This window comes from Aspergillus aculeatus, assembly GCF_001890905.1.
Source record: "Aspergillus aculeatus ATCC 16872 unplaced genomic scaffold ASPACscaffold_9, whole genome shotgun sequence".
Classification (NCBI taxonomy): domain Eukaryota; kingdom Fungi; phylum Ascomycota; class Eurotiomycetes; order Eurotiales; family Aspergillaceae; genus Aspergillus; species Aspergillus aculeatus.
The window spans coordinates 1102566-1121451 of NW_017962984.1; the positions used below are offsets into that span (position 1 = coordinate 1102566).

The following is an 18886-nucleotide window of genomic DNA, read 5'->3' on the forward strand; positions in this document are numbered from 1 at the left end:
AACCCGGGGTAGTTACTATTGTGGACAACCGGGAGGGGGGGTTGTGATAGGGTTTGGCTCCTCTCTTCCCGTCTTGTGTACAGGTTTAGGTTGCATAGAATACAGGGGATGTTCCCCCACCAGCCTTCGTGAATCTCCGCTACATACATATGGTGTTGCAGTGTGCGTAGTGTTGCGGCGGATGTAAGCATGATTTATCAGGATTCGGGCTCAAGGTCCCGGTGCGTATCAAGATGCGGATCATCTCTCAACAACCCCGCCAGCTTCCACAAGCCCAGCATCGCATTGACCGTGGGCTTGTCGTCCGGTCTAAAGAACACCGCCGCCTGGCCCTGGAATTTACCACACGCGAGAAGATCCTCCTCCGCCAGTAGCCGCGTCATATCGAACACGGGCACCTTGGAACTCGTCTGTGGCAGATGAAAGAAGCTCGACAGGGGCAGCTGAGGCGAGTCGGTGCGCCGCAGCACCAGCACCGCACCAGTCTCCATCCGCGCGATGGGCTCCATCTTCGCCAGCGCATCGACCAGCGCCTCCTCGGCGACGAGCTCGGCCCCTTCCCCCTCCTCCAGCGGCAGCACCGAGGTCCAGACCTGCCGCTTCGGCGAGTCGTTCGACTGTGTCGCGGCCTTCCGCAGCCGCTGGCCCACCTCGCGCCGCATCATCCGCGTCACGAACTGCGGCATGTCCTGGCGCCAGACGCACGACGCCATCATCGATTCCGTCATCGGCCCCAGCGGCGGCCGCCAGCGAATCGGGAACGTGAGGGCGATGGCCGGGATTCTCCTCTTGGACTTTCGCGAAGTCTCCGTGACCGTGTTCAGGAGCGTGAGTCGGTTGACCATCCGGAACCGCAGGTGACGGATCGCTTGGGAGGTCTGCTGCGTCTTCTTCGGTTGATCCGGTGAGGTAGAAGTTGAAGATGATGACGACGACGGCGATGGATCGGGTTCGGGCACAGTCACCGGTGGTAAGATCTCGGATGGATGGATGAATAGACTCTTGCCCTCGGGGTGTTCCTCGAGACCCCAGCCGGTCATGAACTCGGTCGGCATGCGGAGCCCCGTCAGCGAGCATTGGCGGATCGGAGTGGCCAGCGCCACGGCCCAGGGGTTCGTGGAGATATCATCTTTGGGGTTCGATGGTTTGCCGCGGGCTTTCTTCTTGTGCAGGCGCTCGTAGCCGGGTTTTGGGTCGGTGAGTAACGGTGATTTGGGGAGGAGGGAGGACGGCGGGGGGGACTTTTTGGCTCGAGGTTTACGGGGCGGTTTGGCAGGTGTTTCTTTAGGAGCGGTATCTGCTGATTTTGATTGCGGAGGTTGGGGTTCAGGCTCGTCGGTCGAGGTGGATAAAGTGCGTATGCGGTGGTTGTTGCGCTGAGAGGGAATTGGGCCATGAATGGTGGTGGTGCTATTGTTGAATAATTGACGAAATTGCCTTAAGCGCCATGACGCATAGGATATTCGACCGTAGAGACACTCCATTGTCTCCTTTGGTGGAGATGGTGGATGGCGCGGCGAGCAGCTGGAACGGAGCGGTTGTCGGTGGAGAAAGCAAGAGGAGTAGAAAAACCCGCGGAGGTTTGGACGTTGGCCGACGCCCGGCGCGCAAAGGCGGAGTCCTGCTGCTGCTGCTGCGACAGTCTTACACCACTCCTCCGACCATCACCCCTCCGACCATCGCCTCCTCCTTGCCATTACCTCCCTACCCGCTCGGAATTCGCAAGCGATAGACTCACAATGAATCCATCTCGTCCCCTGCAGCGAGCGAGTCGCATATTGAGCCGCCCGTCGGCCATCCCGGCCCTGTCGCGGAGCTTCACCAGCTCCATCCCGTCGCTATCATCACTATCAGCTTCATCGACGGCCCGACCTGCGCGAGGATGGACGCCCACGCCATTTGTCACGGAGACGGTGGTAAGTTTGAGATCCCCATCGATCTGTCAACCAAAAAAAAACAGCTCACTAACAAACAATCAGGGCGGAGGCTGGCACACATGTACGTTATACTTAATCCATCCATCAGCTCACTCAAATTCAAACCCACACCCTCAACTCCATAACCCTCACCACCACCACAAACCAACCATAACTAATTCCCGCCCAACGCAGACGACATCTTCTCGCGCCTCCTAAAAGAGCGCATCATCTGCCTCAATGGCGAAGTCGACGAAACCATGTCCGCCTCCATCGTCGCCCAACTTCTGTTTCTGGAAGCCGATAACCCGCAAAAGCCCATTCACCTATACATCAACTCCCCCGGGGGGTCGGTCACGGCCGGTATGTCTACCTACCCTAATCCCAACCCTTCCACCTGCTACCCCAATGCCTGACCTCCCCAATGCCCACTCCTCACCCCACTACCCACCACACCTACCACCTAATACTAATCATCCGATCAAACAGGCCTAGCAATCTACGACACAATGACCTACATCGCCAGCCCCGTCTCCACGATCTGCGTCGGCCAAGCGGCGTCCATGGGCTCGCTGCTCCTGTGCGGCGGCCACCCGGGCAAACGGTACTGCCTACCGCACTCGTCAATCATGATCCACCAACCGTCCGGGGGGTACTTCGGGCAGGCCAGCGACATCGCGATCCACGCCAAGGAGATCCTGCGCGTGCGCAGCCAGCTCAACAAGATCTACCAGCGGCATCTCACGGGCAAGAAAGTGCTGTCGCTGGATGAGATTGAGAAGTTGATGGAGCGGGATTACTTCATGGGGGCGAAGGAGGCGTTGGAGATGGGGATTGTGGATGAGATTCTGGATCGGAGGCCCGGTGGTGGGCCCAAGGAAAATGGTGGTGGAGGAGAGGCGAAGGGGGATGGGAATGGGAATGGGAATGGGAATGGTGGGGAGGAGTAGGTACTAGGTAATCAGGCCGGGTTAGGGCTGGGTTGGGTTGTTGGGTTGGTTACAGCTGGTTTTCTTCCTTCTGAGTGAAAGGAGAACGGGGAGGGGGGATGAGGTTGATGTTTATACATACCCTGGGTCATGTCTTTTATAACTTTGTGTTTTTCGTGGTTGTACCTTTTATGTGATGTTGACGATCATATACTGATGATGATGAAGAGCTTGGGGATAGAAACTCACTCCACTCAGCTTATCCTGCTTGATTGTGTCAGACGTTAGACAATAACTTTACTCATGATAAGCCACATCATTTAACAAATAGAGTTAGTATATTATCAAATAGAGTTAGTATATTATAACCTATTCTATACAATACAGGAGACCCCCCGCATCTACATCAGCCAAATCAACCATGAAAAGCAGCCAGCCATGACCCCTCTCTTCTAAGCACTGACAATGCCATTGGCATCGGGAGCGGGATTGGGGTTGTTAGCAGTAGCAGTGGCAGTGGCAGGAGTCTGCGCATTCCGCTCCGTCGACCGCCCATTCATTGCATCGCGGAACCTGGCCATGAACGCTGCCGCCTGCTGCGAGTTCGCGAACCGCAACGAATTCCGCCCCGTCGTCGCCGGAGTGTACCGCCACTGCTCGCGGACTACATCCACCAGCCCCACGTCCATGATCACTGCCTGGCCCGAGGCGAACCGATCCAAGGGGTGACTATCCTTCGCCGCGGCCGTGCTGCGTCCCAGGTTCAGGCCCGTCTCGGCCGGGTCGGCCAGCAACTCGGTCCGTTCGTCGATCATAGTGTTATGGTCATGGTCATGATCCTCAGCTCGTTCCTCCCTCGAAGGCTGTCGACTGGCTGGGACCTGAGTCTGGTCATCTGTAGTAGGAACTGTGGCCGCACCCCGGAGAACGCCCCGCTCTTCGGAATCGTGATCCTGATCCTGCCGCCCCATCCCGTTGATGATAGCACTCAGGATATTATTACTTCTTGAGCCTTGCCCGGTCGCCGTATTGATCAGTTGCTGTTGCTGCTGCGCCTCCACAGTCTTAACCCTCTCCACCACCAGCCCCAACATCACCAAATCCAGGAGTAGAACCAACACATCCATCGACAGCAGCCGGGCCAGCGGGACGGGCGCCTTCTGGCCGATGAAGTCGATGAATAGGCCCCCGTGGATATACCCGCGGGTCTCCTCGCCGGCTTCCGGCGCAGCGAAGAGCGTATGGCAGAGCATGCAGAACAGATTACTCAGAAAGATGGCGCCGACGAAGGGCTGGTTCCGGGTCGGGTCGAAGGGCGGGGCTTTCGGGGTGAAGAAGATGAGCTGCACGATGGCGCGGACGGCGAAGAGGATGATGGAGCAACTGCCACGCAGAAAAAAGATTATATCTTGTTAATAGGATAAATATACGGAGGGGAGGGAGGGGTGTTGGGTTGTGGTCGGATGTAATAATATGTTAGATCTACAAAATGACGATGGCAAAGAGAGATATGGGGCCAAATTGCTCACTCCATATAATACAGCGCTGACAGCTCGCAGTAGATGAGGATATCGAGATCGCGGAGCAGCCGATCGATGAAGGCTACCTTGGCGGTGGATTGGATCTTTTTCATGCGCTCATCGTAACTGCCGTTGCTGCCGATGGTGCTGCCGCTGCTGGACGGAGGTCCGGCGACGAGGCCGGGCGATAAGCCGGACACGTCAGCGAGGTATTCCGCATCTCGATACACATCTGGAGTGGTCATAGAGGGTCATGAGGACATGGATGATGAGATCGGAGAGTTAAGAAGGTGTGGGGGTGGTTGAGGGTGGAAGGATGAAGGTAAGGGAAGTGAGGTTCACGCTGACGGTTAATCAGGTAGTTAATCAGGAGAAGTGGAGTGGAGGAGATGGAATGGAGGGCGGAAGCGGAGGCGGAGAAGGACCAGGCAGCTGCGTCAGGCGATTGCGGGACTTCCTCGGTCCGACGGAGCTGATGCTACTAACTACAGTAAGTCACTCATAATACTGTGTCTCAACAACATTTAGCGCTGAGCCGCACTACAACACTAGCTGAACGTTACTGAGGTATCTCTTATAAACAGGCTATACTATGGACTATTATCTACTCTAATCCACGAAAATCGTCTTGGAGAGGTCGGCGTAGTGCTTGAAGAAGCTCGTGAACAGCCGGATGGAATGGCCGACATCATATGTACCTCCAGTCTCGCGGATACTGTGCATGCTGAGCTGAGGGTTGCCCAGATCCAGAGTACGAGCGCCCAGCTTAGCTGACATCATGGGACCAATGGTACTGCCGCAGCTGGAGTCGTTGCGAACAACGAACAGCTGGAGAGGCACGCCCTCACCACCGTCCTCGGCGGCCTTGCGGGCAACCTCCTGTAGAAGAACAATTCCGGGAGAGTTGGTCGCGTAGCGTGCATTGGCGTTGATCTTGATCACAGGCCCCTTGTTGATCTGCGGCCGGTGGTCGTTCTCGTACTTGGGGGAGTAGTTCGGGTGAACACCGTGTGCCATATCGGCAGAAAGAAGGAATGAGGTGGACAGAGTCTGCTCATAGGCAGTGGAAACCTCAGCATCACCGCCGGCCGTCGACGGCAGCACCGAGAGACGACGGATCACGGCAGGAAGCATGTTGGAGTCGGCGCCCTGAGCGGTACGACTGCCAATCTCTTCGTGGTCGAACAGAGCAATAAGACGGATGGACGACTCATTGTCCAAGGCCGAAGCATCGGCAACCGAGTCAATCAGGCCGACGGTAGCACAGAAAGAGCTGTTCAGGTTGTCCAAACGGGGAGAAAAGATGAACTCATCCAACAAACCACCCAGGTTGGACTTTTGCGTATCGAACAGAATCATCTCGAAGTCGAGGATATCGGCAGGCTTGGCACCGGCCTCGGCAGCGATGAGCTCGACCAGGTAAGGGTGGTGGCGCTCGGTGATCGCCTTCAGAGGGGAAAACTCTCCGTCATCTTCTGCAGCGTTGTTCTCAGCCTTGGTGGTCTCACCGGCACCGGTGCGGTTGAGCTCGGCCTCCACGAGGCCGGCGATGGGGAAGAGCTGGGTCTCCTTGTTGAAGGAGAAAGTTTCCTGGCGGTCAAGGTGGATAGCCAGGGTAGGGATACGCAGAACTATAAAGCTCGTTAGTCATACACCCTGAAATTCTCAGAGATAGTTCATACTAGGCCGGTCAATCTTGATCAGCTTCTGCACAATTGAGCCGTCGCCGTTGCGCACCATAGCCCGGCCTGCAACTCCCAGATCACGGTCGAACCCTTTGAGCAGTTAGCATCGAGTACATGGTAGGAACCGGGTAAGCGCACACGTGTGCCAGATGCCTCCTCCGTAGGTCTCGACACCCACTTGGACATAGCCTTCCCCACGCTTGTTGCTGACAGGCTTGACCCGCAGCACGGGGGAGTCGGTGTGAGCCCCAATCATAGAAATGGGGTTACCAGGCTGTTGAGTATCAGTGTCAGTTCACCCAGTAGTGAGGTAGGATTGTTGACTAGGTACATACCTGCCACTTCTTGCCGATAGCAAAGGCTACGATGGTAGATTGGTTGCGAGTAACATAGTATTTTCCGCCGGGACGGCAGGTGGATGCCCAAGGATCCTTCTCCTGCAGCGGTATTAGTAGCCCATCTCAATTTCTGTGAGATGATCGTCCGTACCTTGATTTCTTGGAAGCCAGCCTTCGCGAGGAGATCCTTTGCGGATTGGACTGCATGGAAGGCTATATGGAACGGTCAGGCACAGATAAGGCAGTATGATTAGGGCGGAGTTTACGGGTGGGAGAGGCATTGACAAAGGACAAAAAGTCCAGAGCCGGCTGCTTCAGGTTCTGGGCGAGCTTGGAAGTCATTTTGGAGGACCTTGGGATCTGACCGAGAAACCGTGGGGTGGTGCGGAGGAGAAAAGAATGGGCCAAAGTACGGATAAGTTCATAGTGGCCATGACGGAGATCATGCCAAGGCGGTCAGTTCATTGACAGCTTGGAAGCGGGGAAAGGTCCATCCATAGTCCATACACAATCGCCGTGCTCTTTATAGTCATCGTCTACCTATTGATCGGTCATACGTTTATTACATCTACAGTTTGGTGACAGACACATCATCAAGACATTGAATTCGCTATAGATATATGCTTCTATAGTTCATCCCTATGGTGGGGAACCTCGGTAGCTTCAAACATCCTCTTCTTAGAATTCCTTGGCAGCTCCGCTTGCCTCTGCCTTTCCTCCGGCGAGATGTCGTCTATGTTGGTCTCCTCCTGTTTTTCAATCTCCTCTACCAGTTCGCCGATTTGGTCAATCAAGCGGTCCTCCTCCGCTTCATCCGTGACAGGGACCTGGTCCCATACTGCCTCTTGCTCCGCACTCTGGACTGTCGGTTCCACCTTCGGAGCCACAACCGGGGTCTCTTGCACCAACCGCGCGACAGGAGTAACAGAGTCAGAGGCCTGCACTGCCCGACTGGTGATGCCCACCACACCTAGAATCGCAAAAGTAGATCGTGCCAGTAGTCGCACTGGCAGCCACACAAGCCACCACAGAGGACCGTAAAGTATGCGTCGGAAGACAAGCCAAGCGATAGTTCCAAGAAGAATGTAAAACGCGGTCTCCAAGTACCAAGTGTCGGATTTTTGCGACCGAAGAAGAGAACCGACGAGGTTGCGCGACGAGGCGAGGAGCGAGTCCAGGTCCGTGTAAGATTCCGACAGCGACGAGAGGGCGGCGGTGGATTGCTCTGAGAAGAATTGGCGACAAATAGTTAGCTTCAGAGGCGTGCAGGACAGCAGCAACAGCAACAGCAACGAACCTAGCGTCTCCTGCGCAAACTGGCTCCGCGACAACTCGGACTGCATCAACTGATGCGTCCGCCGCAGCGCCGCCGTAACATCGTTCGAAGCGTTCTTCACGATCTCATCCTGCGTCAGCTTCTCGGCGGGCTGGTTCTTCCTCTCGGCGCTCTGAGACCGGGAGAACAACAACTCCCTCTCCTTACGGCGTGCAGTCTCCGCATTGCGTTTCGCCTGTAGCTGTGCGTTCCGGAAGTCTCTTCTTGTCCTGCGTTCGGTATAAACATCCATCTGTATCCCGAGATCTCGCCAGACTCAATAGATCTAGACTTCCCATGAAGAAACACACATACCTCTTCAGTTCCTCAGTCAAGCGCCCCGCCAGCGCGACCACGCGCTCCCTCTCCGATTCCTTCTCGTTATCCAACACCGCTTTTCGTCGACTCTCGGGACCTGCCTCGAGACCCTCCACCTCCACCCGCAACAGCTCCAGTTGATCCTCCGCCCCTTTCAGAAGCGTATGGATCTCCGTCCCCAGCTCCAAGCGCGCGTCATCACCCTGTCCAATAGCGGTCGTGAAACTCTGCAGTCGAGAAACCAGCGGGTGGATATTGGCCAGAGCGGTCGAGAGCTCCTTCAGTCGGGACTGGAGTTCCGTCAATGACATTGTGATTAGTCGATGATAAGAAGACAATCACACTCGAATCGCATATAACACAAAGCTCCTAGATGAGCCCCACGCTCAATAGAACAAAAATGATGTGTATGTAACGAGAGAATGAAGAAAGTATGAAGAGGGGGGTAAAAATGTCGATGTGTCCGTTCCGCAACAGCAACAGCGTCATCGGCTAGCTTCCCGTATCTAAACCCCCGTACCGATAGAAATCCATTCATTCCTGAGGCATCCAGACTTATTAACTCACAGTTTGCATCCAAGACAAACACACACAGAGACAGCGACCCCGATCCTCCGCCGGAATAATCCAGGCCCTGCCTGGTCTTGGTGTAGATACAGCAAAAAAAACGATTTATTAGAGCGTGTTAAATTCCTTCTTCAATAGCTGCTGTGCGCGCGCAACCTCACCCGCTATCTCTCTCACCTACTCAACCCATAATCCCTATCATCAATCGCAAGCACACCCCCGAGAAAAAAAAGTGTCACCGTAAGTCCCATCACGCTTTCCCACCAAACCCCCCCCCCCCAACAAAGAATTACCCAAGTAATCCTAACCTGTTATATACAAACGCAGACCATCTGACCTTTTCATAATACACAAAAGCACAAAGCGACAATCAAAATGTCCATCCCAATCGCCACCATCTCCTCCTTCCGCACGACCTTCAACCCTTGGGCCCGCAGCGCCCGCCCCTGCCGCCTGCTGCTCTCGCTGCTCCGCAATCCCTCGACCGTCCCGGCCTCGAGCGGCACGCATATCGACATCAAGGTGACGCAGCTACCGCGGCACTCGACGAAGCCGGCCGAGCTGGTGGTCGGGTTCAAGAACGGGAAGGAGGTGAGCATCCCCATCGCGGAGCGGGAGATGCGGATCGGGGATGTCATCGAGGAGATTGCCCGCGTAGGGCGGGTGATTGAGCGCGAGGAGACGTTGAAGGGCTGAGTTTATTTCTGGCTGTCTGGATTGGAGCGTTGGCTTGGTTGGGGGGGCACCGGGCGCGAAGAATGAAGAGAGCAAGCAGGGAAGGTTATTGCGCCGGATATCTTACGGCTCTGGAGGATGTCGGGCTCAATCCTGGTGGCTTCTGTGCATCGTCTGTCCTTGACTCTTTGAGATCTAGGGACGCGCGCATTGTCATTTGCGGCATAAGTGGAAGTCATCAGGACTTGTTTTCGCGACCTGTATTATCTATCATGTTATTCACGGACATGTGTATATACCAGCTATTGATTATCATTGTTCTGTTTTTTTACGCTTTTTTATAGATCAACCATTTACAATGTCCAACTGATATCTTTAATGGCTATTGCTACGATTAAGAACTTTTGTAAGAGAAGTTTGAAGTATGTAAATCACCCGTAGGTGGGGGAATAGGATTCGATTTTAGGGTTTGTACAGGTTTAAACAGCGGCACCGGAGATGAAGAACCACTTATCAACGCTGCCGTCAATGGGGGCAGGAGGAAGGTTCTCGCCCTTGGGGATGCTGGCGAGCTTGGAAGCGTCGGCGCGCTCAACACCCTCGTAGGTGCTGGTGGCACTGGAAGCGGGTCAGTCAAAACTTCTTTGTAGATGGGTTCAGGAATAACGTACATGCTGACATCACCCTTGGGGGCCTGGCCGGAGATCAGCTTCTCCCAAGCATCACGGCACTCGCGGATGACCTCCAGAGCGTACCTGCAATGGATTAGTACAACAATTACATGCATCAACCATCGATCGGGAACGTACTTCTGGTTCTTGCACTCGCCGGAGAAAGCGAACTGGTTCTCGGGCTTTCCGTCGGGGATCTTGTAGATACGGAACCACTCGTTGGTGGCACGGAGAAGACCGGGGAGGTGACGCTCGACGTCCTCAACGTCGTTCAGCTTAGGAGCAAGGGGGTCGTTGATGTCGATGACAATGACCTTCCAGTCGGTCTCCTCCTCGTCGAGCAGGGCCATGACACCGAGGACCTTGACCTGCTTGACCTGACCGGGGTAGCCGACAAGCTCACCGATCTCGCAAACGTCGAGCGGATCGTTGTCACCCTTGGCCTTGGTCTCGGGGTGGATGTTGTTGGGGTCTTCCCAGGTCTACACCAGTTGTGAGATGAGGGAGGGCCAATGAGGGGCAACAGCGGGAAAAATACATACCTGGGGGAAGGCACCGTAGTTCCAGAGGTAACCCTTGTGGGGGAAGCAGTTACGGACGTAACGGAGCTTGCCCTTCTTCACATCCTGCTTGATGGGGTTGAGGAACTCCTCCTTGGAGATCTGGACGGCAACAGGGGGTCAGCTGTGATGGTCGAGGGTGGACGTGGCGGGGTATGTATTGGGCTTGGGTACCTCCTGCTTGGCGTTGGTCCAACGGGGGATCTCAACAACCATGTTGAAGATGTTGTTGGCCTCATCGGCGTAAAGGGGGATGTCGTGGAAGGGAGAGACGGGCTTGCCATCCTTCTCGATGTAGACACGGTGCTCCAGGGTGTTGGCCTGGCCGATCTTACGGACGGTGTAAGACATGGTGGGCGATTGTGTAGTAGCGGACACGGTAGAAAGGTGTCTAGCTAAAAGAGCAGTACGGTTTGAAGCAGACAAAACCGATGGACGAAGAGGGGAAGAAGAAGAAGAAGGGGAGAGAGAAGAAGAGGAGGAGGAGGAGGTAGCGGGAGGAGGAGGGGGGGAGGGGGCTTGTTTGGTGGGGGGAGCCAGCGTTGCGGATGTGCGACAAACGGACGAACAGCAAGACTCAGAAACAGTGCGGCGGGCGACTATCGGACTCCAGGCGGTGGGCAACCGGAGTGCTGACACTGGTCCACGACTAACCCCCAGGAACATTGAAGTACGACAGGAGGTAGAGAGGAATTGATAGGGTCGATTTGTAAGGTATACAGTATTTGGTTTTAACCCAGGGGATGTCAATTGTTATAACTAAAGGTAGGTTCAAGGAGGATGAAGGGATCGGGAAAGAAAATCGGACGGAAGCAGAAAAAAAAAAGACGCCAACCAAAACAACCTCGGACACTTTCCTCCTTCTATCTCGGCAGCTGCTGCTGTCACGGCAGCAGTAGCAGCAGTATGGAGCTATGCTCTATGCACCTCCAGTCCCCCAGTACGTTATTCTGACCACCTGCATTTGAGGTTGGTATTACTGGTATGCATGAGTTCACCTAGGCTAGTGGCAACACCCTGCAGATGACACCATTTTCCTTCTGCCTCTTGTTCCTCTTTTCGGTGAGGACGAATACCCTGGCTGGCCTTGGATTGCACCCACTCCACCAGTACCGTTCGTTCCACTTATGGAGTCAATCCTATTGTCCTTGGGTGGCTTCCTCCTTATTTTCAGCCTATGAATATCCTTACATCTGTACCATTAAGACTTTTTGGCCCATTTACATTGATTCAAGTCCTTGTACGTTGTTCAATTGACATAGTATCTTTCACATGTGCGCCATTGCCTCTTCAATCGCTCAATTGCTCATCCCCTGCGATGTCAGCAGGTCTTGGCAGGTACTCCTCCGGGACGGACTAACTTGCAGTCGAAGTTAGTTGGATTCCCGCTGGCTGAGTAAGCTGTAAGGCGAGAAAAACCTTATCGTATATCACCACGTGATCTGGCACTTTTTCGTTCTCCGCCTCCATCTCGATCTAGAAACTCGAATAAACTTCAACGTCTTGACAATCCATAATCTTCAGTCTTGCTCGCGAATGAAAGCTGAACTCAGCTCTCTTGCTTGGATATACTCAACTAAGGCATAGAAAAGCTCGAACCCGCCAAGAAATGCTATGCTAAGCTTCCTACGACACCTCCGCTCCGCAATGACCTCGATTCCTCGTGTCCCCATCCCCGCCAACGGGGTCGACTACCGCGGCAAAGTCGTCCTGGCTCCGATGGTGCGCTCCGGTGAACTTCCCTGCCGGCTTCTCGCCCTCAAGTATGGCGCCGACCTCGTTTGGGGCCCCGAGACCATCGATCGTGCCCTGGCAGGCGCCGTCCGCCGCGTGAACCCCCGCAACGGCACCATCGAATTCACTCGCACCCCCTCCAATGGCGGCCGCACCGAGAAGGCCACCCAGGAGTCCGTCATCTACCGCCTCGATCCCGTCCGCGAGAAAGGCAAACTCATCTTTCAGATCGGCACTGCCACGCCCGAGATCGCCGTGGCAGCTGCCAAGCTCGTGGCCGGCGACGTCGCGGGCATCGACGTAAACTCGGGCTGCCCGAAGCCCTTTAGCACCAGCGGCGGGATGGGCGCCGCGCTGCTCAGAACCCCGGACAAACTCGTCGCGATCCTCGAGACGCTGGTGCGCGAGGTCGGCAACCCGTACCAGATCGGCATCTCGGTCAAGATCCGGCTGCTGGACCGGGAGGACCCCGAGCCGACGCGCGCGCTGGTCTCGCGACTCGTCAAGACCGGCATCACGGGGTTGACCATCCACTGCCGCACGCCGCCCATGCGGCCCCGCGAGCGCGCCATCCGCGACCAGTTGTGCATGATCCGGGACATCTGCCACGAGGCCGGGGTGGCGTGCGTCGTCAACGGCGACGTCGCCAACAAGGAGGACGGCCTGGCCCTGATGCAGGAATACGGGGTCGACGGCGCGATGATCGCCACCGCCGCCGAGGCGAACATGTCCGCGTTCCGCACGGAGGCCGAGGGCGGCCTCCTGCCCTGGAAGGAGATGGTCCACGACTACATGCAGTTCTGTCTCGAGTCCGAGAACCGCTTCGGCAACACCAAGTACCTGCTGAACATCTTCGTGCCGGGCAAGTCCCCCGAAGCCCACCGCTTCAAATCCGCCCGCACCTACGTCGACACCTGCCATGCCTTGGGCTTCGAGGACCTAATCCCCGCGGCGACCCGCGTCGACGAGATCCTGGGACTCGCGGATAAGACCACGAACAAGAACAACGACACCAGCGACGCCGTCAGCAAAGCCGTGCGGAACGCTCTCGAGAAGAATGAAACCGCCCGCGCGGCCGGCAACGGTGGTGCCTCGCGCTCGAAGCCCACTTCCCCCGTCCTCTCCCACGCCGGCGGCCCAATTCGCACCAACTCGATCCCTCCCCCTACCAAATCCGTCACCAACACGACGGACGTCGATCCTGCGGCTGCTGCTGCGGCTGCTGCTGCTGAAGCTGTCACTGCCCCGAAACAGGAACTTGCCGCATAATTTCTGCCCGCACAGTCTTCGATAGCATGATTCATCCCTTATCTACCTATTATCACCTCATGTATTCACGCTTTTTTTTTCTTTCTGTATCAACTCGTTTTCTGCGATTGCATTACCCGGTGTTGAAGATTGCTCTCGGTTGGTTTGGTTTTTGTTACTTTGTGTTTAGAAATTTTAGATTCCCACCTTATTATGTTCTTTAATCAACAAGGCACATACCATCATCCATCCCTTATGTTTCTCCCTTTGTATAAGAACCAGAACAACTCGATAGACCATCGGCCACGAAGTAGCACAACATCGACCGCTCAAAGTCAAATGACTCTAGCCAGAGGTGATAGCCTTTCTGACCTAAAACAATGCTCTAAATCCACGGGCGAGGCCTCGACCAAAAAGGATAGTAGGGCTCGGCTACGACGAGAACGAGAATAAATATCAATCATAGCATTACCCCACCTCGTTTCGAATATCTGCTGACTCTATTAATGAATCCAGGCAGTTGGGGGGAAAGAGAGACACAGCTCTAAGCAATTGCCATTGCCATCAGCCCTGAACATGCCCAGACAGAAAATAAAAGTGTTTCGGATCGAGCATGCGTTCGTTAGAATCGCCCAGGCGGGTACCCATATATCAAGCGTCATTCATTTTATTTCTATCTCTATTTCGCCTCGTTTCCTTCTTTGAAATGATGTGTATGTGTATGTTCCCTTTCAATCGTCGAAGAGGAGGGGGGGGCGGGTGAAGAAGATAAGAAGAGAAGAACATGTGAAGGGGAAGTAGCAGCAGATGTACTGCGATGCACGCGGTAGATAAAAGCTCAGAAAACGAGGAAGAGGAATGGGGCGAATTCGGGGTGTAATTGCGCCGATAGTGTATCCTTGAGTTGGAAGCATCTCCATATGATCAAAATGCGCAAGACACCTGTCAGGGAAAACGAACAATCATCGAAGTAGATAACCACAGATGGGTTTGAGAACGATGCCAAAGCACAAAGATTCGAGGTTCGCTGATTAGATGTGTAAAGATATCCTTTCATCTGCCATGCAGGGCCCCTGGAAAGGGTCCTTTCTTCTAAACAAGAACGTAACGTGAAAAAGCAGAACTCGCCAAGCCGAGTTCTCCGTACTGAACAAGCGTATCATCACAAAATGAAGGGGAAAATTAACAAAGTACAACCCGGAAATGTCTATCATCAAAACCCAAGTTCACATATGCAATGCAACAAATCATGACTGGTGCTCCATATCCGCAAGAACCATATTCTCGACCGCCTTCATGCCCGCATCCTCCGCTTTCTTGGATTCGGCGGCGTCCTCCCCGGCCACCGCCTGGTCGAGGGCCAGCTTCGTCTGGCCGAGCGCGTAGATCTGCTCCTCGATGGTGTCCTTGGTGACAAGCCGGATGACCTCCACCTCGCGGGTCTGGCCGACCCGGTGGGCGCGGTTCTCGGCCTGCACGTCTTCCTGCGGGTTGAAGCTGGAGTCGAAGATGATGACCTTGTTGGCACACGCCAGGTTGATGCCCGCGCCGCCGGCCTTGGTCGACAGGAGGAAGACGGGGATGTCGGTGCGCTCGTGGAATGCATCGAGAATCGACTGCCGGTCTTCGACGTTGGTGCGGCCGTCCAGGCGCACGAAGCCGAGCTGTTCGTGCTCCAGCACGTCCTCCAGGATGTCCATCACCATGGTGAACTGCGAAAAGACGAGTGTCCGGTCGCCCTTCTCCTGGAAGCGCCGGAGGAGCTCGCAGAGCTTGGCCACCTTGCCCGAGTCCATCCACTCGTTGTTCTTGAGGGCGAACCGGCTTAGTGCCGGGTATTTCACGCACATTGAGTGGCATTCGTAGTCGTTGTAGGGTTGAAGTTCCTCGAAGATAATGTCCGGGTTGGATTGGGAAAACTGTTCCTCTCTGAGGCAGGCCTTGGCCATGCGGCTGAGAATGGAATCGGTGTAGTGGCGTCTGTACAGCAATGGGTGAATGGCTGCTTGACGGAGTTTCATGAGGATATTAGCGGATTTGTTGCCAGTTTTCTTGCCCGCGGCGCGATCCGCCAGCAGCTTCCGAACTTCCTCCTGTTCATGCTCGTAGATTTGTCGCTGCGCGTCGTTGAGTTCGCAGTACTCGACATGGGAGATCTTTGCAGGCAGATCGATGACCTGATGCTTCTTGCGTCGTAGCACAAAAGGCTTCAGCATCGATTTCGCGCGTTCAATACGCTGCGCGGAAAGCAATGCGGAGTGTGACTCGTCGACGGTCTTCGCTTTGTTCGCGAAGATGTGATGGAGCTCATCCTTGCGCTCTCGGAACACTTTGGGAAGAATAAATCCCAATAAGGAAGCCAGCTCTTGTAGGTTGTTCTGTAACGGTGTACCCGTCAATAGAAGTCTGAAACGTGCCGGGATGCGGATCAACTTCTCGTATAGCACCGAGGTACTGCTCTTCAACATGTGTCCCTCGTCATAAACACAAACGCAAAAGTCCATATTGCGAAGGAAGTGCGCATCAACCTTGCCCTTCGCAATGGTATAAGTGGTGATGACAACGTTGATGCTGTCTCTGTTATCCTCAATCGTCTCCCGGATCTCCGCACGCTCAGCCTGGCCGGCATAATAAGGCATGACAGAGAGGGTAGGGCAAAACTTCTGAAATTCACGCAGCCAATTCTCAATGGTAGATGCAGGTACGACAATGAGATGTGGCCCCTTGAATCCCTTCTCATAAAGATGAGCCAAGAAGGCAATGACTTGACAGGTCTTTCCCAGACCCATATCATCGGCCAAGATGCAACTCAACTCGTGTTCGAACAGTAATGAGAGCCAGTTAATACCCACAATTTGATAGTTCTTCATCTTCAAGTCATCTCGCATGATTGAAGGCTGGGAGATGAATCGTCCTTTGCGTGCGGGCGCCACCCCACCGGGCGCGGGCCCGTCACTATCCTCATCCGAGGGTTGGCTTGCTGGGGTTCCTATGCCGGAGTCATGCGACTGAGAATCCCTAGGATCGATGGATACCAGCTCCAACTCTCCGTCTTTCTTCCCGAAGATATCCACTCCCCATTTTTTCATTTCCGCTGCAATCGGTTTGCCTAGCGCTTCGCAGCGCGCGACGAGAGAATCGACGGCATCGTAGCCCACCCACATATCAACACATTTATCCACGATCTTGTCGCCAATTGGCTTGGGCGTTTTGCGACCGCGGGCCCCCTTCGGCTTCGTGTCTTCCTTCACCGGGGCAGGCACGGCGCGGACCTCGTCCAGAGATCTAAATGGCCGGTGCGAAATTACATGCTGTGCCACTTCCTCAGTAATAGCAGCAATATCCGCCAGGTCCAAGACGCTGCATGTGTTGAAAAATTTCAGTAATTTGAGATCGAATTGTATATCGCCAACCGCTTCCTCGACGTCCGAGTCGGAGTCATCGTCGATAATTATGGCTTCTGGAGACTCCGAGCGCCGGGGAGTTTCCGGTCTGCGCCCCTGCACCAAACGACCCGGTTTCTTGGGAGGGGTTTCCGCATCAGGTTCCGGGCGGGACTGGGGACGAGACTCCGAGCGCACGGGGCTCGGAGATGAAACCCGGGTTTTGGGCCCCCTCATTAGTCGTCTGCGCGGTTTGGCCTCATCGTCCTCCGCCTGTGCCGCCGCCGCCGGCTTCTGCGCGGCGAGCGTCCTCTGCAGGTTCGCCGCGGACCATTTGTCCTGGATGGTCCCTCTCGCCTTGATCTGCTGCTTCGCCGCCGGGGCCGCATTCGACTGGCGCGACATGGACAGTTCGTCCTCAGATGAGCCATCCTTTCCTTCCGCACTGGCCAGGAGATCCAGCGCGTCCTCGTAGTTTCCGCGCTTCGCTACGAGCGCTTGCACGCAGGACTGGACGGACTTCTGCGGCATGATTTTGAGCATTCTTTGCACCTTGATCTTGATATTATAGTCCTCGATACTGTCGAGCGAGTACTGCCCGTCGACGGGCTGGGCGCGCGAAGGGCCATCCTGTCGAACTTTCTTGACGGCCATCCCTTTCGGTGTGGGGTCCATCTGCGCGGCGGGGCGTTTCGCAGGGTTGTAGATAGCGCTGGTGGTGATCTCCTTGAAGCGGTCGATCGGCGAGTCCGCGACCTTATCCGGACTGCGCGAGGATTTGGTGAACATGGCTGGTTTGATGTCGGGGTTTTGTAGGTTCGGAACATCCTCGTCAGAGGACCCGCCTCGATACGTGGGGCCGTCATCTTCGAGATCGATGACCGGGGCACGCTTCGCCGGGCCTGCAGAGACCGGTGGCCGGAACATCGTGCCGCTGGGGGCCATCAGGTTGGAGAGACGGCCAGCGTTCGGGGTCGGACGGGAGGGGGAAGAGGTAGGACCTAGCGGGGAAGAGGCGGCCACTTGTACCACGGAGGTGCCCTTCGCAGTGTACGGATTGTCAACCAGCTGGGTCGGTTGCGTGAAGCGCTGAGAGGCCGGGGTCAGCGATTGAGTGGCCACCGCTTGGTGGTGAGTAACAGGAACGGTGGCGACCGTCTCATATTGCGTATCCTCTTTGGTTGGAGTACCGGGAACGACTTTTTTGTCGTTCACAGGGGAGTCAGGCACTGAGTCTTCCATGACGGAATGACTCTTCAAAGAGATAATTGGGAGTTTAAGAGAATGAAAACAGAAATTTCGTCATGCGCCAGGGGAAATTGGGGAAATGGTGAAGTAAAGAAAGGGGGGGGGAGTCTCTGGCTAGAGTGTGAGAGGCAGAGAGAGAGAGAGAGAGCGGAACAGACGAATTGATTGCCTCCTCCAACACGGTAAGCACCGTAAGTAAAGTTGAGTTTCTCTGGGTTTTTCTCCGCAAAACGCGCCCAGACGCGATCGATCACGTGAAGTGGCGCTTCAATTAAGCCCAGGAAAGGCAGTTTGATGTCGCTTGTACAAGGGGAGTGCGGCCAGTGAGACAGCCACTGATCGTCTATTAATATACTTACTAGGAGCTTGATTTAGGTACAACACCTAATTGATTCTCCTTCATGTTCGTTGCCTGGAATTGTCTATCAACTTGTACAGTGTTGCCTTTCCGTACCATTCCAAGTGTTCTCCAACATCTATCCGATGGGGAACCAATCAGCAGCCCGAATCTGCTGGAAGCCGGGATGAGTTCACCCGCAATTACCATCACTGCAATATTCAAGTGTTGTTAAGCCGAAGTGTTTATTGTTCCTTCTCCTTTAAATCAGCAAGAAAGGTGTCTGATCGAGAAAACCAACACTATCCATTTATAACAGTGTTACGCCCTAACATTCATCCCGAGCAATCTATTCACACCTTCGCAGACCTTCACTGACACGTGGACCGCCAATCATTAAACATCACCCCCATCGCCATCACGATCACTATCACCACCTCCA

At 54.9% G+C, this 18886-nt stretch overlaps 9 protein-coding genes across 9 annotated transcripts; 3 read left to right on the forward strand and 6 right to left on the reverse strand.

Annotated features, from left to right (window-relative positions):
* Positions 1-123: 123 nt before the first annotated feature.
* ASPACDRAFT_79288 (uncharacterized protein) lies at positions 124-955 on the reverse strand. The gene has a single exon (XM_020205366.1). The coding sequence runs from the start codon at positions 714-716 to the stop codon at positions 198-200; it is 519 nt and encodes a 172-aa protein (XP_020055733.1). The 5' UTR covers positions 717-955; the 3' UTR covers positions 124-197.
* A 665-nt stretch (positions 956-1620) lies between these two features.
* On the forward strand, positions 1621-3190 carry ASPACDRAFT_120778 (ATP-dependent Clp protease proteolytic subunit). The gene is made up of 4 exons (XM_020196377.1): positions 1621-1916; positions 1980-1998; positions 2112-2279; positions 2406-3190. The coding sequence occupies exons 1-4, from the start codon at positions 1740-1742 to the stop codon at positions 2864-2866; spliced, it is 825 nt and encodes a 274-aa protein (XP_020055734.1). The 5' UTR covers positions 1621-1739; the 3' UTR covers positions 2867-3190.
* ASPACDRAFT_79290 (DSC4 family protein) lies at positions 3181-4664 on the reverse strand. The gene is made up of 2 exons (XM_020205367.1): positions 4375-4664; positions 3181-4228 (listed from the first exon to the last, which is right to left on the reverse strand). Exons 1-2 carry the CDS (start codon positions 4608-4610, stop codon positions 3298-3300), a joined length of 1167 nt encoding a protein of 388 aa, XP_020055735.1. The 5' UTR covers positions 4611-4664; the 3' UTR covers positions 3181-3297.
* Positions 4665-4926: 262 nt separating this feature from the next.
* On the reverse strand, positions 4927-6750 carry ASPACDRAFT_79291 (M18 family aminopeptidase). Its single transcript, XM_020205368.1, has 6 exons — positions 6655-6750; positions 6540-6601; positions 6386-6487; positions 6189-6324; positions 6048-6140; positions 4927-5996 (listed from the first exon to the last, which is right to left on the reverse strand). Exons 1-6 carry the CDS (start codon positions 6728-6730, stop codon positions 4975-4977), a joined length of 1491 nt encoding a protein of 496 aa, XP_020055736.1. The 5' UTR covers positions 6731-6750; the 3' UTR covers positions 4927-4974.
* A 233-nt stretch (positions 6751-6983) lies between these two features.
* ASPACDRAFT_79292 (putative protein transport membrane glycoprotein Sec20) lies at positions 6984-8454 on the reverse strand. Its single transcript, XM_020205369.1, has 3 exons — positions 8019-8454; positions 7686-7933; positions 6984-7613 (listed from the first exon to the last, which is right to left on the reverse strand). Exons 1-3 carry the CDS (start codon positions 8330-8332, stop codon positions 7015-7017), a joined length of 1161 nt encoding a protein of 386 aa, XP_020055737.1. The 5' UTR covers positions 8333-8454; the 3' UTR covers positions 6984-7014.
* A 157-nt stretch (positions 8455-8611) lies between these two features.
* ASPACDRAFT_1888971 (mitochondrial 54S ribosomal mL53 protein) lies at positions 8612-9643 on the forward strand. The gene is made up of 2 exons (XM_020198502.1): positions 8612-8828; positions 8916-9643. The coding sequence occupies exon 2, from the start codon at positions 8964-8966 to the stop codon at positions 9282-9284; it is 321 nt and encodes a 106-aa protein (XP_020055738.1). The 5' UTR covers positions 8612-8828; positions 8916-8963; the 3' UTR covers positions 9285-9643.
* A 64-nt stretch (positions 9644-9707) lies between these two features.
* ipp1 (inorganic diphosphatase IPP1) lies at positions 9708-10967 on the reverse strand. The gene is made up of 5 exons (XM_020205370.1): positions 10669-10967; positions 10477-10596; positions 10073-10416; positions 9935-10018; positions 9708-9881 (listed from the first exon to the last, which is right to left on the reverse strand). Exons 1-5 carry the CDS (start codon positions 10843-10845, stop codon positions 9743-9745), a joined length of 864 nt encoding a protein of 287 aa, XP_020055739.1. The 5' UTR covers positions 10846-10967; the 3' UTR covers positions 9708-9742.
* A 1031-nt stretch (positions 10968-11998) lies between these two features.
* Positions 11999-13651, forward strand: ASPACDRAFT_120785 (tRNA-dihydrouridine(20) synthase (NAD(+))). The gene has a single exon (XM_020196378.1). The coding sequence runs from the start codon at positions 12142-12144 to the stop codon at positions 13495-13497; it is 1356 nt and encodes a 451-aa protein (XP_020055740.1). The 5' UTR covers positions 11999-12141; the 3' UTR covers positions 13498-13651.
* Positions 13652-14723: 1072 nt separating this feature from the next.
* Positions 14724-18101, reverse strand: ASPACDRAFT_29818 (uncharacterized protein; the record flags this gene model as incomplete). Its single annotated transcript, XM_020199665.1, has 1 exon — positions 14724-18101. One exon carries the CDS (start codon positions 18099-18101, stop codon positions 14724-14726), a length of 3378 nt encoding a protein of 1125 aa, XP_020055741.1.
* Between the last annotated feature and the right edge of the window lie 785 nt (positions 18102-18886).

Excerpts from the sequence above, each read along its gene's own strand:
- ASPACDRAFT_79288 (XM_020205366.1), bottom strand. The coding sequence starts at position 716 with ATGATGGCGTCGTGCGTCTGGCGCCAGGACATGCCGCAGTTCGTGACG.
- ASPACDRAFT_120778 (XM_020196377.1), top strand. The coding sequence starts at position 1,740 with ATGAATCCATCTCGTCCCCTGCAGCGAGCGAGTCGCATATTGAGCCGC. Across the intron at positions 2,280-2,405 it reads CGGGGGGTCGGTCACGGCCG|GCCTAGCAATCTACGACACA; the intron begins GTATGTCTACCT and ends CCGATCAAACAG.
- ASPACDRAFT_79290 (XM_020205367.1), bottom strand. The coding sequence starts at position 4,610 with ATGACCACTCCAGATGTGTATCGAGATGCGGAATACCTCGCTGACGTG. Across the intron at positions 4,229-4,374 it reads TCAGCGCTGTATTATATGGA|TTGCTCCATCATCCTCTTCG; the intron begins GTGAGCAATTTG and ends TCTGCGTGGCAG.
- ASPACDRAFT_79291 (XM_020205368.1), bottom strand. The coding sequence starts at position 6,730 with ATGACTTCCAAGCTCGCCCAGAACCTGAAGCAGCCGGCTCTGGACTTT. Across the intron at positions 6,325-6,385 it reads CTATCGGCAAGAAGTGGCAG|CCTGGTAACCCCATTTCTAT; the intron begins GTATGTACCTAG and ends GATACTCAACAG. Across the intron at positions 5,997-6,047 it reads GATCAAGATTGACCGGCCTA|TTCTGCGTATCCCTACCCTG; the intron begins GTATGAACTATC and ends CGAGCTTTATAG.
- ASPACDRAFT_79292 (XM_020205369.1), bottom strand. The coding sequence starts at position 8,332 with ATGTCATTGACGGAACTCCAGTCCCGACTGAAGGAGCTCTCGACCGCT. Across the intron at positions 7,934-8,018 it reads TTGACTGAGGAACTGAAGAG|GACAAGAAGAGACTTCCGGA; the intron begins GTATGTGTGTTT and ends TACCGAACGCAG. Across the intron at positions 7,614-7,685 it reads GTTTGCGCAGGAGACGCTAG|AGCAATCCACCGCCGCCCTC; the intron begins GTTCGTTGCTGT and ends AATTCTTCTCAG.
- ASPACDRAFT_1888971 (XM_020198502.1), top strand. The coding sequence starts at position 8,964 with ATGTCCATCCCAATCGCCACCATCTCCTCCTTCCGCACGACCTTCAAC.
- ipp1 (XM_020205370.1), bottom strand. The coding sequence starts at position 10,845 with ATGTCTTACACCGTCCGTAAGATCGGCCAGGCCAACACCCTGGAGCAC. Across the intron at positions 10,597-10,668 it reads GGACCAACGCCAAGCAGGAG|ATCTCCAAGGAGGAGTTCCT; the intron begins GTACCCAAGCCC and ends GTTGCCGTCCAG. Across the intron at positions 10,019-10,072 it reads GGCGAGTGCAAGAACCAGAA|GTACGCTCTGGAGGTCATCC; the intron begins GTACGTTCCCGA and ends AATCCATTGCAG.
- ASPACDRAFT_120785 (XM_020196378.1), top strand. The coding sequence starts at position 12,142 with ATGACCTCGATTCCTCGTGTCCCCATCCCCGCCAACGGGGTCGACTAC.